Below are 15648 nucleotides of genomic sequence, written 5' to 3' on the forward strand. Positions count from 1 at the left end.
TACAACGTAAAACGTCGCAATGCCCGATCCACAAATACAAAGGAGACATCACAGCGATACACTCCGCTGTCTCCAGACTTGTTTGTCTGGCTTGACCACCTCAATGTGAAATTGTAGTTGTTGCTTTGCATCTACATCAGCCATAAGAGAGCACGAGGTTGCTGTGGTAGTGGTTGTGTCCATAAACGTGGACATGAAGTGTGATTGGTGGTTGTGTTGGTGTTGCACTGTGATTGGTGGTTGTGATGATAAGTAGAGCGAAGCGTCGATTGGTGGTTGGTTACTGATTGTAGAGCTCGCTTTTGATTGGTGGCTGTGCTGACTTATGATTGGTCGCTGTGACAGTAGCGCTCCTTTCTGATTGGCGGTTGTAGCGGTGGAGTCCGCTTCTGATTGCTCGCCGTGGCAGAGGGGCTCGCTGCTGATTGGTCGCTGTGTTGCCGTGAATCAGCTGTTCCTGGACTCGCCGCCATCGCTCGACACCTCCACGACCCCGCGGCCCAAAGACGAAGATCGAAGAGTCCGCTCCTCCTCCTCCTCATTCTCTACCCCCACCCCTCCCTCGTCACCTCCTCCTCATCCTCGTCTCCATCCCCGCGCCACCCGCACTGCCCTTCCTCAGCCGCGCCTCCTCACGGTAACCCGCGCCCCTGCTCGCCTGAGCCCCCCAGCTCGCTCCTCCGGCCCTCTCTCCGGCGCGCGTCCAGGCGAGACCGAGGCCCCGTTTTCGACTCCGCGGGGCCGTGTCGGTATTTGGCGACGCGCCCAGCGCCTCTGCCGCCCTCCCCGTCTCCTCCTCCTCCTCTCTGCCCCGCGCGATCCGCGCGTCTCCCGCATACCCTAGCGGGTGTGCGAACCCCCGTGGCGTCGTTGCTTGGCTTGGGTGGACTGGGCCTGCTGTGCCTCGGGGATGACTCGGGGAAATGGCGCGGGGGGGTGGGGGGGCGTTAAGGTCGCCGCGGCTCCTTCTCCGCGACCCCCCTGCGGCCCGCGGCCCGGGCCGTGGAGACCTCGCGGCTCTTCACGTGCCAGGCTGTGGCCGGCCTCGGTCTGCTTCTACTGAGGCCCGGCCGCCCCCGCGTCCAAGTTCACGGGCGAAGCGAGACCCTGGGTCGCGTCTGTTTCGCTTCCCCCGCCCCCGCTTCCTCGCCCGCGGCTGCCTTGTTTGTCTCGGTATTGATTATTCCGGTGTGGTGGTGATGGTGATGATTCTGTTTTCGGCTGCCCGTGTCCTCGTGCGGCCGTGTACATGTGAACTCCAACAGCACTGGCGCGACCTTTTCTTAACGCGGCCTTAAATAGCTCTCGCTCACACCCCCGCCATCTGTTCTGTTTGAGGATTTTGTTTGTACAGTGAATACATGTTAATTGTTCCAATCTGTTTTGGATTTAAACAAAAAGAAGCTCAAACGTCGCACTGCTCAAATGCAGTGGGCGGTACTTATTCTCCCGTGCAGGCCCGAGTCATTCCACATTTTCATGGTGGGGGATCGTCCATCCATAGGACGACTGCTCTTGATTTCCCAGTTATTCTTTATCAGCTGTCAGATGATTCCATAATTTAGTGATACTGCTGTGTTGGCATTGGTGCAAAAGCATAGATAACGGGGACACGTTCGTCACAGTGCCACTGCCGTAAAAGGAAAATAGATCATAGGCGACGCTTCGGGCAATAGCCTGAACTTGAGATATTTGAGAGATGATCGTAATAATATAGGTTTTTTTGGGTTAGGTCGCGTAAATATAAATCGTTAAACCCGCCACCACCCGACACAGCCAATTAGTAAGATTTGTCACGTAAACACAACATGCAAATTCGTTACTAGTACAGCACACTGGTGTGTTGGAGAGCAAATCCACAATATTTACATTCTGATCGTAAGTTTACATAATGAATGTTTCACGAGTTATAATTAATAGTCTAATGCATTCAATGAATGATTTACAACTTTTTTCTTGTGTACCCTACGAAGCCTATCAGCTATGCTACCACATATGAAACCTGAAGAAGACATAGAAGTGGGCTTGTGCAGGACACATTTCTGGAAAGGACAATGGTGAAGAATAATAAGGCAATGACAGCTCAGGAACGGGACACATCCGAAAGGTCGTCCAGTGAGGCAAAATCGATTAAATCGGTGTGCAAGCGCTTGGTTGATTATACATCGCAGGAGCTGGTGGCAGTGGCTTGGGCAGGCCTTTAACTCTCAATCGATTGACCATGGCTGATGATAATGTAAATGACTCCCGAGAGATAACACGTGTACACCCCAGGGTTTGCGTATCATAGATAGGGAACTTTCGCTCTAAATAAAGTACATTTAAATTGTCATGTTTTTACATGTAACTCATGTACCAATTTAAATAAAAATATGCAACATTTTAAAATAAAATTAATTCTTTGGTAAATTGAGTTGTATATTTACCCAAGACTAATACATCAAACTACTGTAATTGTGATGTTTACCAGTACTCGGAAAGTGCTTCACTCACGTGACTTGCCCACACTTTATTTACAGGTTATCATGAAAGTGAGTTAGTCGGATGCAAGCATGGACATCAAGACGGCGGTGTTCAACGCAGCTCGCGACGGCAAGCTGCGCTTCCTGCAGCGCCTGCTGCGGCACAAGGCGCCGGAGGAGCTGCGCGGCCTGGTCACCGAGAAAACGGGGGGCTCCACCCCGCTGCTCATAGCTGCCCGCTACGGCCACCTTGACGTGGTCCTCTACCTCGTGGAGCACTGCAATGCCAACATAGAGTTGGGCGGCTCCGTCAACTTCGACGGCGAGACCATCGAGGGAGCTCCGCCCCTGTGGGCCGCATCGGCCGCGGGCCACCTGGCCGTTGTGAAGTCCCTGCTGGCGCACGGCGCCTCCGTCAACAACACCACCCTGACAAATTCGACGCCGCTGCGCGCCGCCTGCTTCGACGGCCACCTGGATATTGTCAAGTACCTCATCGAGCACCAGGCCGATTTGGAAGTGGCCAATCGCCACGGTCATACCTGCCTGATGATCGCCTGCTACAAGGGCCACAAGGAGATCGCGAAGTACCTGCTGGAGAGAGGCGCCGACGTGAACCGCAAGAGTGTCAAGGGAAACACGGCTCTGCACGACTGTGCCGAATCGGGGAGCCTGGAGATCATGAAGATGCTGCTCAAGTACAGCGCGCACATGGAGAAGGATGGTTACGGGATGACGCCTCTCATGGCAGCCAGCGTGACTGGCCACACCAACATTGTGGAATATCTGATCCACAACCCGCAGACGTCACGGGAGGAACGGATCGACGCATTGGAGTTGCTGGGTGCCACATTTGTCGACAAGAAGAGGGATTTATTGACAGCCCTCAAATACTGGAAAAAAGCCATGGAAATGAGGTACTGTGACCGCACGAATATCATCCACAAACCGGATCCCAAACAGCTCGTGGCAGCCTACGATTATGCCAGAGAGGTGGCGAATGCTGACGAGTTGGATGCACTGATCGCCGACCCTGACGAGATGAGAACTCAAGCGTTGCTCATTCGAGAAAGAGTTCTCGGCCCATCTCACCCCGACACCTCGTATTACATTCGCTATCGCGGGGCCGTGTACGCCGACTCTGGGAACTTTGAACGCTGCATAAAGCTTTGGAAGTACGCGCTCGACATGCAGCAGAAGTACCTGGACCCGCTGAGCCCCATGACGGCCAGTAGCCTCCTCTCCTTTGCTGAGCTTTTCTCATTCATGCTTCAGGACCGTGCCCAGGGCCTCTTGGGAACGACGGTGGATTTTTACGATCTCGTGGGAATACTGATAAAAAGCGTGCTGGAGATAGAGCGTGGGCTCAAGCACCTCCACCACACCAGTAGCCCGTCGCCAATGGAACGAGACCACGGCCCCTTCAACAAAGCCCTATCCATCATCCTGCACTTGGTGTGCCTGCTGGAGAAGGTGCCGTGCGACGCGGAGCAAGACTTCCTGAAGAAGCAGTCGGTGTACAAGCTGCTGCGGCTTGACCCCCGGGGCAAGAACGGCTTCACGCCCCTGCACCTGGCCGTCGACAAGGACACGACGGCGGTAGGCCGCTACCCCGTGTGCAAGTTCCCCTCGGGCCCTGTCACGTCGCTGCTTCTTGAGTGCGGCGCCGACATCGACGCCTGTGACCTTGACGGGAACACGCCGCTCCACGTGGCGGCGCTCAACAACAACTCGGACATCATGAAGCTTCTCCTCGATAACGGAGCCCACTTTGACATGGCGAATGCGGCCCGCCGCACCTCGTACGAGCTGCTGGATGAAAAAGAAATGGCCAAAAATCTCATCCATCCTACCTGCCACGTGACCCTGCAGTGTCTGGCTGCGCAAGCCCTCATCGGACACAAAGTGACATACAAGGGGAAGATTCCCAGTATACTGGAGGCCTTTGTTCAACTACATTAATAAGGTGGCATGTGATTACTGCTTCCGTTACCCGAGTAACAATACGTCCAAAGGTGCTGAAATGAATATAGTGTGCACATTACTTTGATACAGATTTAAATATAAAAAAATCAGAACGTAAAATTCTATGAGACATTGATATATACGTGTATACTGTAAGGATCTCTTCGGTGTAAATTGTGGATGTTAAATACAGATAAGGCTGTGGGGAATTTAACTTTGAATGCTCTGCAGAAAACGACTGCATTTGCTAAGCACACTTAACCCGTCGGTGAGGATATGCATTCCACATCCCATTAGTACTGTAACATCACCTTCAGTTTACATTTTGGTTGAGTTAAACCCCGTTGAAGTAACATTTGCAAAAAATGAAAAGCCTGATCACCAGCCATCCGCGTGCGATTGTACGCATAATTTTACATCACCGCGTATTCCTTATGTCGTTGGGTTACACATTTGTCGGCGTTGCAGGAATTAATGAAACGTCCCCCGTGGATTAGCCAACATTGCTATATTTTTGTACACACTTAAGGTGTGTGCCTGACTATCCGTAGCTCGTCTGTTGACAGGAAATGATTTGAACCGGCGGGAGGGAAGATGCATTGTGACAATAGATTGGAGTTACCGATGGGATCTCATCGAGGCCTAGATGCGTGCTCACTTGCGTATTTTTTCCACGTTAATAGCGTCGTGTTACTGCATTTGAGGTATTTTTACGTGAAGCGCTGTAAGGAATTACATTGGCATTTTATGCACCGAGTAAAGCGTGAGTTTTACAATAATGTAAATCTCATTGTAATTGAACAAATTTATCCCAGTATCTTTTTGCCAACGAGTCTTTTTTCAATATTCTGCAGTATTTTTGTTATTGCTTTTATTAAGCTCCATTTTATGAGCAATCTCCCTGCAGGCAGCCGTATTTTTTCTGAAATGAACCATTTTGCTGTGGTTAGCTAGGTCCTGATGGAAGGCTTAAGACCTCTAATGTGCACAAACATTACACATTAGATTGCTTTTTGTCCCTTTCAGCTATTGCAGTGGAGCCCACAATATCGGGCCTTTTGATGGGGCAAATACCATACTAAATCCTGCCGAAAGACGGCAACTTGTGCAAATAATGTGCTTAACAAAGCTGCAAAAAGAAAAACAACCCTGTAAATAGCATGTAAACAGTCGTCATTGTAATTACATCTGTTCTCAGGCCAAGAATGTAAGTATATTACTGTACATAATGTGTTGCTATTCAGGTTCAGTCTAATAGGGCACTATGGATCCATAGGTGAAACAAAAAGAAACAAAATTGCCTGAGTCTGTTCAAAATGACAATTGGCGCGAACCAAACCTTGTGAATAAAACGGTGGCAGGCGAGGAGGAGACGCATGCGCGGCACAGGGAACCGCGCGGCTCGGACGCGCGCGTGGAGCAGCATGTCGTGTGAAGCGTTTAAAGTGCACTACAGCGGGGGGGGGGTCACGGGTGTTTGGTTCCACGCCTATGTGGCCAAGTTGCAAAACATGAGAGGTTGCAATGTCTGGCCAATCTGGGTCGTGTAGACCCTTGATAGCCCCGCGGAAGCAAGATAATTAGTTGAATAGGTCTAACTCGCCATTTAAGCATCCTTTTGCATTTTTTAAAATTAAATCCCTTATTTCTATTTAACTTCGAATACTGCAAGTTAAACTTAAATTTTTTTACATGCTCATCTCTATCAATGAAACATGCATGATTGCTTTGTTGCCTATACTACATGTAAAACAATCTGCCCATCGCTAAAACCGCAAGATTTCTAATGTTTAACAAACAATCTTGAGCAAGAAGTTCCCTGTAGGCTGATGGCCAGTGACTTTTACTCACCACCCTAAATGTTTTATTCCATTCATATTTGTAAAAGGCACCAACCACATTGTGTGCGAGTTTAAAACACATTAACATTGCATATAACTGGTCGAGGCCCATTATCCTTGGTCACGACTCTGCTCAGCATTGCCTTCGGCTCATGCCAGTCGACTCCAAGTGTGGTTTTAACTACACTCAGCTGAGCCGAGCCATGGCTGAGCATACAGCTCTCATCATCGTCCATTGCTTCTGTTACTCAGGGATCCGAGATGCTGGGTATCGGCGGGTACAGTTTACTATTCTGCTCGCTGTTCACATCTTTGCTTTCTGACCCATGTCTCCTGAATCCTAAGACTCTTAAACATAGTACCGTACTGTGCAGGCACCTTACTCGTGCGCTTAATGTGGATATGTGGACATTTGGAGGCTGTGAAGGTGTTCTTGATCTGATGAGGCGATTCAATTTAGTCAAGAACGCCGGCAGTTCCGTCAGACCAAACTACTGCACTTTACACTCAGGCTGGTGACAATTTCTCATCGCGATCAGTTATCACTTTGCTGCACCTTGCATGGCATCAATTGCCGAACCAAGACTACATACGAGCCGAGTTCCCGCAGTTGGGTTTCCATGAAAATAAATCTGCTTGGAGTTTCCCGTAAGTTTGCTCATGATTTTTCTGACCATATTAAAGAATTCATTTTATGATTTTACATTTTATTGAGAGGCTACGTTGGCGCTTACATTGGGTATCTCTTGTGTCCTTACGTTTTACAATTTTGCACGATTGATAGAATACTTTCATTAGATGACAAGTTTCACAGGTCGGGTTTGAATCTCCCTGTAGCAGAAGGAGCTATGCATGGTTTCACAGGTGCCGTCTTTGTCGAAGCCGATTGGCTGGTGTGGACAATCACATCAACTTCAAAAAGGCATTTTCCCCGAATTGCCCAGGCAACTTGGGCATTACTCATTCTGATACATCTTAGCAAATTTAAATTGAACGATCTCATCCTTGTTGTGATGCGCCAATTTTCGTCTCGTGATGCGTGGTCAACACTTTAACAAAAGTACATTATTGGCATTGTTCCATCCAAATAACCAGACGACGATCTCTGCACGAGCAACCGGCGATGCGTAATAACAACTGAGCCTGTGTATGCGACTGACCATAAGCTATTTCATCTGCATGTTGTTCCATTCAAATAAAGAGGGCACTTTGAATTGTGTCGGAGACTTTCCTCCAGCGTGGCCCTTGTAGGGCGGCGTTAACGACGCGTGCGTGGGTTGGTTCCGTGGATGCGCGCGCCACCTGTGCCACCGGTCCTCCTGCATGACCACAGTTACGCCTCTCGGATACCTCCGTTCAGCACCGCGTACAGGGATTTCACGTCGTCCCATCACTTTAACCTGCTGAGGAAATGTGTGGTGTGCCGACGAGTTCTGCCATATTGCGCCAATGTTTACGAGTGCATAAACATAACATTTTGGTTACTAAGAAGAAAAGATTGCCAATTACGAAGAGCTCGGGTTACATCATGGGACCTCCTTTGCCAGTACCAAAATATGAGAATAGGGTTTCCCCTTTTTTCTGGCAAAAAAACAGGTGTTTAGATGTTATAACACCAAACTGAAATATTTTACAAGAAATTATGTCTGCATTAGCCACAATACTTGTGGTCAGAATGCAAACAAAAAACATACTCTGATAATATATGCATTGTCTTTGAAACTGATTGGTCCACACCAGAGACAGCTTTCTTTTGAGCCTCGTCTGAAAATGGTGTTAGACCAGAGGACGCCGTTTTGAGACGAGGCTCAAAAGAAGGTTGTCTCTGGTGTGGACCAATTCGTTTAAAAGACAATGCATATATTGGTAGGTTTTTACCCTTTTAACTGGTACAAAACTGACACCTTTATTCAAGGCATCATATCCTTATCAGAGTTGCTTCTTTTTGTTTGCTTTATTGACTACTTGTGTTGTGGTCATTGCAAACATGATGCCTTGAATAAAGGTGTCAGTTTTGTACCAGTTAAAAGGGTAAAAACCTACCATTATATTTTGCCACTGGTAAAAGAGATCTCATAGTGTAAATGCATATATTATCAGTGTTTTTTTTGCATTCTGACCACAAGTATTGTGGTTAATGCAGACATGATTCCTCGTAAAAGGTTTCAGTTTGGTGTTTTAACATCTCAACACCTGTTTGTTGCCAGAAAAAGGGGAAAACATTTTCAGCTTGGGTTACATTACACAGCGTGGTTCATCAAAATAACACGAGTGATGTTTGTGACAAATTAGATTCATACATTGACCAGACAATGTTTCACGACTTGGAAAGTGATTTGAACAAGATATTTATCAGGTTTTATGGTACGTTTGAACTTTATGCTCGGTAATATATAGAGACATGTTTGATATATCTTTTCATGGAAATACGAATGTTGCATAATGTAGCATTTCAAAAACAATTTAGAAAAAACTTTTTTGTTTTCTGTTTCAATAAATGCTTGTTATATTTGTCGGCTGAAATAATCTATGCACTGAGAATATAATGTAAACCTGCTGCAATCATGTGCTTCTTGGGTGGTTCATTACACTGCATTGTCAAATGAACATCACCGGCATCACAGGGAAATAATTCGAAAACCAAAGAATATCGTAACATCGGCAGTTATCATTTAAGTCCTTGCATTGCTCACGGAATTACATTTCTCGTTGACACAAAGCTCTTGTGATGTTCCGACGGTGTGTTTAGCATTCACAATATAAGGATGGCATTTTGAGAAAAACAACAACTTCTGATCTCGTTTTTGTGTGCTTTTTGAAAATCCAGTGCCGCTAAAATGGGATTGTGACAAACGTTGCAGCTCCAGCAAAACTGCAACCGCCAAATTGTCAGAGTGCTAAAGAAATGACCGCGTGAATCGCCAACACACACGACGCGTGCGAGGTAAATGCTCGTGCAGACGTTCAAGATGCCGGATAATTTTTTCCTTTTGTTGCCGCTTGCATCTTGGCTGTCCAGCGGGGAAAGTTACTTTTTGGGTTACACGGGCCGCAAAATGCATTTGGTAGCCCTGCATCAAACCGTAATTAACTTCGTTTTGTGGAGAACAGGTAACACAATAATAGTCAATAGTCTTTCATATTTAGCCGTCTCTCCACATCACAAGTTTTAGTTTACACATCCAATTGGTCTCAAGGCTGACGAGACGCTCATTGTTGAAACGTGGCCAGTATTTACTTCCATGAAGCCAATGGGATGTGTCAATATACTACAGTCCCGTTGTTGCATCACTTGCGAATGACTTGAAGCAAATTGCAAATGTGTACTGCTACTGCTGCAGCGGTGTGAAATGTTTTAATAGTACGTTTCTAAATTTGATGTCAAGTTTGCTCAATGTACCGATTCATATGGCTGATGGAGAGCGACGGGTAATTGCGCCAGCAGTCGCGGGAGTGCTGCTGCTGCCCCCCTCCTCCTCCGCCTCTTCCTCTGCATTCTGTGGCTCTTGGGTTGAGTTGCTCTGTTGTTGTTGTCGTTCTGGCCGGTCGCCGCACACTACCGGTGAGTGAGCGGAAACAACAATTGTCACGTTCAGCGCTTGTACACCGCGTGGCAACTCGTGTCGCGGCAGAAGCTTCGAAACAACAACAAAGACAAATTTGGGTCAAACCCTAAACATCTGTTCGGAATCGCGGCGCTACATATTCACGATTTGTAATGCGCGCTCGTTCACTTGCGACCCAATCGCTCTGCAATGTGACCCCAGGTGACTGGTCAGCTCTTAGAAGATTAAAGCCGGGCTCCGGTTCGGTGCGTACTCTGCTTGGCAGGCTGCCCGGGTTGGGACCCCCAGGTGTTGCAGGGTGGGGCTTCGGCGGTGACCAGGAGATGGCGGGCGCAGCGATTTGGTTTTTGATTCAGGCGCTGGGTGGGATTTTTGGGAAGTGGCGACGTCTTGGGGAGCCCTTGTATGTGTGTACGTACCGTATGTTGAACTTCTTTCGCGCCGTACGTAGCCAACTGTGCTAATCTGAGGTTGCGGGGGAAGGACAACTAAAACAAAAAATCAGTTTTCAAGAAATTAGTTTTTCAATCTCGATTTCAAAGTGCATAGTTCCAGTGGCTTCCTGATGATCTCTGTGGAGCTTTTGAGTGTCTACCCCAATGTGCGCGTCCTTTCAGATTGCTTCCAACATGCCACATACAGAGGGAATTGTTCAAACGTTTCAACTTAGGACCTTGCTGGAAGCATCGACACGGAGGCTTTCCTGGGCCAGCGGTCTTTTAAGTAATTTTCATTGGATTTACGACATCCACTTTTATAGCACGAAACGTTCTTTAGTTTCAATTCCAATCTGCTGTGCGAATTGCATTTTCGCCTGCGTGGAAAGTGGTTTACGTGACGAGCTTACTCACAAATCATCCTTTGTTATGGTATTAAGCTACCTTGGCCAAAAACATCAAATGTAATATCTGCATTATACATACTACTACGTAAGAATAATAATGTTAAGGATTAACGGTGCACTGTGCGTGTGTAGTGTCGTTTCTCTTCTTCATCGAGGCGCGTGTATGCATGTGGCATGCGGCGCACACACTCAGTCGGAGACGAGGTAGTCGCAGGAGGCACCGTCTCTCTTTCATTAGGTTCACACCCCTAACTCCGGTCCCCTCTCTCTCTCGACCACGCCGCTGTACGGCCCGGCCCAGGCACGACCCAGGCATGAAGAGGCGGCGACGACGACGAGACGAGTCCACCTCCAGAACCGGCAGCTCTCGCTCTCTGCTGCTTTTATTCTCCTCGGCACGGCCTGGCTCCGCCCTGGCCGCGCCTCCCTTCTCGAACCCACCAGAGGGTTCCAGGGGCCTCCCCACGAGGTCTATCGTGACCCTTGCCCAAGTTCCTCCACCCTGCCGGCATACACACACCGTGGCTATGCTCAATGGCGTGTGCGTTAAGTGTCCACTGCAGTTGCTGCTGCTGTATAGCAGTCGGCGCCGTGTCACTACACGTGTGTAATACAAGCGCAGCACGACGACAAACTGTGAACGGGAGCCACTTGTAGATATGGAGAAGCCTGCTGGTGCTTTGACAAAACTGAAACCCGCACCTCCGATGAGCACGGTTGGCTACGTACTGTGCGAAAGAAGTTCAACACACGTACGTATTAGCACAGTTGTGAGCAATCTGCTGCACGTGCGCAGTCATCTCCTGAAACGTATTGCTCCGTGTTTGAAACGTATTGGCTATCGTGAGCAGTATTATTCGCTTGCGCAGAGTTTGCCCGCATTGAGATCAACGCCCCTGAAGAAATTCACTCCCGGGTCACGTTGATGGGATGTGTAAAGAATTGTTTAATTTTTTTTTACGTGGAGGGACAGATACGAGAAGGAGGTGAAACGTCTGCCTATTTAGTCAGCCGTATTGTAGGTCAGCGTTATTATGCTTATATTATTTACCCAGGCGAGGCCCCAAGGAGCCCCAAGATTCATTTTCAAGAGGGTCCTGTCAGGTATTTGTAGTCGGGGCACTTTTTGTGATGTGTAATCCCAGCTTATAAATTTGCTAATACTTTTTTTAGTATTGGGATGTTTCGCCAAAAATAGTTACAGAATGGGTTTAAAAAATAATAGGTTTTGCCCTTTTTGGCAATAAAAAATGTTAAGATGTTTAAACACCAAATATATACCTTTTGCAATAAATCAATTCTGCATTAACCACACGCAGTACTTGTTGTCAACATGCAAACAAGCATGGCTCTGATAACACTGGTTTACAGCCAAAATGCTTCCCAAATAAATGTAGTCCAACCTCTATTAATTCTGAGTCACTGAGAATGAAAATGAGGCTTAAAATTGTTGATTGGCTCAAGTTTTCAAGCTATGCTACTGGGTCAGTATATACGACTGACTGGATCTATAAATAAATCTATTACTGGGTTTGGACAGTACTTGATTTTGAGCAAAACAATGAATGATGCAATCTGAACCTGGTATTGCATCATACTCTTATACAGTGAGGGAAAAAAGTATTTGATCCCCTGCTGATTTTGTACGTTTGCCCACTGACAAATAAATGATCAGTCTATAATTTTAATGGTAGGTTTATTTGAACAGTTAGAGACAGAATAACAACAACAAAATCCAGAAAAACGCATGTCAAAAATGTTATAAATTGATTTGCATTTTAATGAGGGAAATAAGTATTTGACCCCTCTCAATCAGAAAGATTTCTGGCTCCCAGGTGTCTTTTATACAGGTAACGAGCTGAGATTAGGCGCACACTCTTAAAGGGAGTGCTCCTAATCTCAGCTTGTTACTTGTATAAAAGACACCTGTTCACAGAAGCAATCAATCAATCAGATTCCAAACTCTCCACCATGGCCAAGACCAAAGAGCTCTCCAAGGATGTCAGGGACAAGATTGCAAACCTACACAAGGCTGGAATGGGCTACAAGACCATCGCCAAGCAGCTTGGTGAGAAGGTGACAACAGTTGGTGCGATTATTCGCAAATGGAAGAAACACAAAATAACTGTCAATCTCCCTCGGCCTGGGGCTCCATGCAAGACCTCACCTCGTGGAGTTACAATAATCATGAGAACGGTGAGGAATCAGCCCAGAACTACACGGGAGGATCTTGTCAATGATCTCAAGGCAGCTGGGACCATAGTCACCAAGAAAATAGTTGGTAACATACTATGCCGTGAAGGACTGAAATCCTGCAGCGCCCGCAAGGTCCCCCTGCTCAATAAAGCACATATACATGACCGTCTGAAGTTTGCCAATGAACATCTGAATGATTCAGAGGACAACTGGGTGAAAGTGTTGTGGTCAGATGAGACCAAAATGGAGCTCTTTGGCATCAACTCAACTCGCCGTGTTTGGAGGAGGAGGAATGCTGCCTATAACCCCAAGAACACCATCCCCACCGTCAAACATGGAGGTGGAAACATTATGCTTTGGGAGTGTTTTTCTGCTAAGGGGACAGGATAACTTCACCGCATCAAAGGGACGATGGACGGGGCCATGTACCGCCAAATCGTGGGTGAGAACCTCCTTCCCTCAGCCAAGGCATTGAAAATGGGTCGTGGATGGGTATTCCAGCATGACAATGACCCAAAACACACGGCCAAGGCAACAAAGGAGTGGCTCAAGAAGAAGTACATTAAGGTCCTGGAGTGGCCTTGCCAGTCTCCAGACCTTAATCCCATAGAAAATCCGTGGAGGGAGCTGAAGGTTCGAGTTGCCAAACGTCAGCCTCGAAACCTTAATGACTTGGAGAAGATCTGCAAAGAGGAGTGGGACAAAATACCTCCTGAGATGTGTGCAAACCTGGTGGCCAACTACAAGAAACGTCTGACCTCTGTGATTGCCAACAAGGGTTTTGTCATGTTTTGCAGAGGGGTCAAATACTTATTTCCCTCATTAAAATGCAAATCAATTTATAACATTTTTGACATGCGTTTTTCTGGATTTTGTTGTTGTTATTCTGTATCTCACTGTTCAAATAAACCTTCCATTAAAATTATAGACTGATTATTTGTTAGTGTGCAAACGTACAAAATCAGCAGGGGATCAAATACTTTTTTCCCTCACTGTATAAGCACGCAACTTTATCTATCTGTGATTAATGTTGCACTTTCTGTCGTTTTCATGCAGGGGGCACTGCAAACCTACGCGCCCCCTGTATGAACGACGGAGTCGCAGGGACAGACGTTCGATGACGTTGGAATCGATCTGCAGACGGCGGTCTTCTCGCACGGCCAGCAGCTCCGTGTCGCCTTACCTCGATCCCGCAATCCCAAACAGGTGCCATTTCTCACTCTGGTCTTTAAATCCATCCACGGCCTTGCCCCACCTCATCCTACATCTCTCGTATCTCACTCCTCTGTGCCATCCTCTACCCTCCAAGTCCTCGCCGTCTCTCACTGTACCTGTGCCCAGTCTCGCTCTCCTTCCTCTCCCTTCCTGCTCCCCCTTCAGTGGAACAAACTCGCACTGCAGCACAGAGAGCAATCGTCGTCACTCTCCTTCCGTTCTGCCCTTACAACGCCATCTCTTCGCCCCTAGCCCAGCATCACCATCTTGCTACTGCTACTCCCTGCACCCACCCCCAGCTACCACTAGGCCTAGCCCTGTCACTTCCCCAACCCCTATCACTGCCCCAACCCCTACCCCAACCACTATCACTACCCCAACCACTATCACTACCCCAACCCCTACCCCAACCACTATCACTACCCCAACCCCTACCCCAACCCCTATCACTGCCCCAACCCCTATCACTACCCCAACCCCTATCACTACCCCAACCCCTATCACTGCCCCAACCCCTATCACTACCCCAACCCCTATCACTGCCCCAACCCCTACCCCAACCCCTATCACTGCCCCAACCCCTATCACTACCCCAACCACTATCACTACCCCAACCCCTATCACTGCCCCAACCCCTATCACTACCCCAACCCCTACCCCAACCACTATCACTGCCCCAACCCCTATCACTACCCCAACCCCTACCCCAACCACTATCACTACCCCAACCCCTATCACTGCCCCAACCCCTACCCCAACCACTATCACTGCCCCAACCCCTATCACTACCCCAACCCCTACCCCAACCACTATCACTACCCCAACCCCTATCACTGCCCCAACCCCTATCACTACCCCTACCTCAACCACTATCACTACCCCAACCCCTATCACTACTCCAACCCCTATCACTACCCCAACCCCTATCACTACCCCAACCCCTACCCCAATCCCTATCACTACCCCAACCCCTATCACTACCCCAACCCCTACCCCAACCACTATCACTACCCCAACCCCTATCACTACCCCAACCCCTACCACAACCCCTATCACTACCCCAACCCCTACCCCAGCCACTATCACTACCCCAACCCCTATCACTACCCCAACCCCTATCACTACCCCAACCCCTATCACTACCCCAACCCCCATCACTACCCCAACCCCCATCACTACCCCAACCCCTATCACTACCCCAACCCCCATCACTACCCCAACCCCCATCACTACCCCAACCCCTATCACTACCCCAACCCCCATCACTACCCCAACCCCTATCACTACCCCAACCCCTATCACTACCCCAACCACTATCACTACCCCATCCCATATCACTACCCCAACCCCTATTACTACCCCAACCCCTATCACTACCCCTATCACTACCCCAACCACTATCACTACACCCAAACACTATCACGACCACCACCCCAATCACTGCCCCGTCTTAACCACTCCCGCCCGTTCTCCTGTCACCGCAGCGACACCACCGCTCGTATCAACGACCCCACTCGCCCACTTCCAACCTGGCGTGCAAACTCCGCAGAGACAAATCC

The 15648-nt window shown here is 48.3% G+C and overlaps 1 protein-coding gene across 1 annotated transcript; it reads left to right on the forward strand.

The window, feature by feature from the left end:
- The first annotated feature begins 449 nt into the window (after positions 1-449).
- Positions 450-4787, forward strand: LOC144728987 (protein fem-1 homolog C-like). The gene is made up of 2 exons (XM_078608820.1): positions 450-637; positions 2520-4787. The coding sequence occupies exon 2, from the start codon at positions 2553-2555 to the stop codon at positions 4422-4424; it is 1872 nt and encodes a 623-aa protein (XP_078464946.1). The 5' UTR covers positions 450-637; positions 2520-2552; the 3' UTR covers positions 4425-4787.
- Positions 4788-15648: the final 10861 nt, after the last annotated feature.

Source organism: Lampetra planeri, chromosome 30, assembly GCF_965212315.1.
Source record: "Lampetra planeri chromosome 30, kcLamPlan1.2.h2, whole genome shotgun sequence".
NCBI lineage: Eukaryota > Metazoa > Chordata > Hyperoartia > Petromyzontiformes > Petromyzontidae > Lampetra > Lampetra planeri.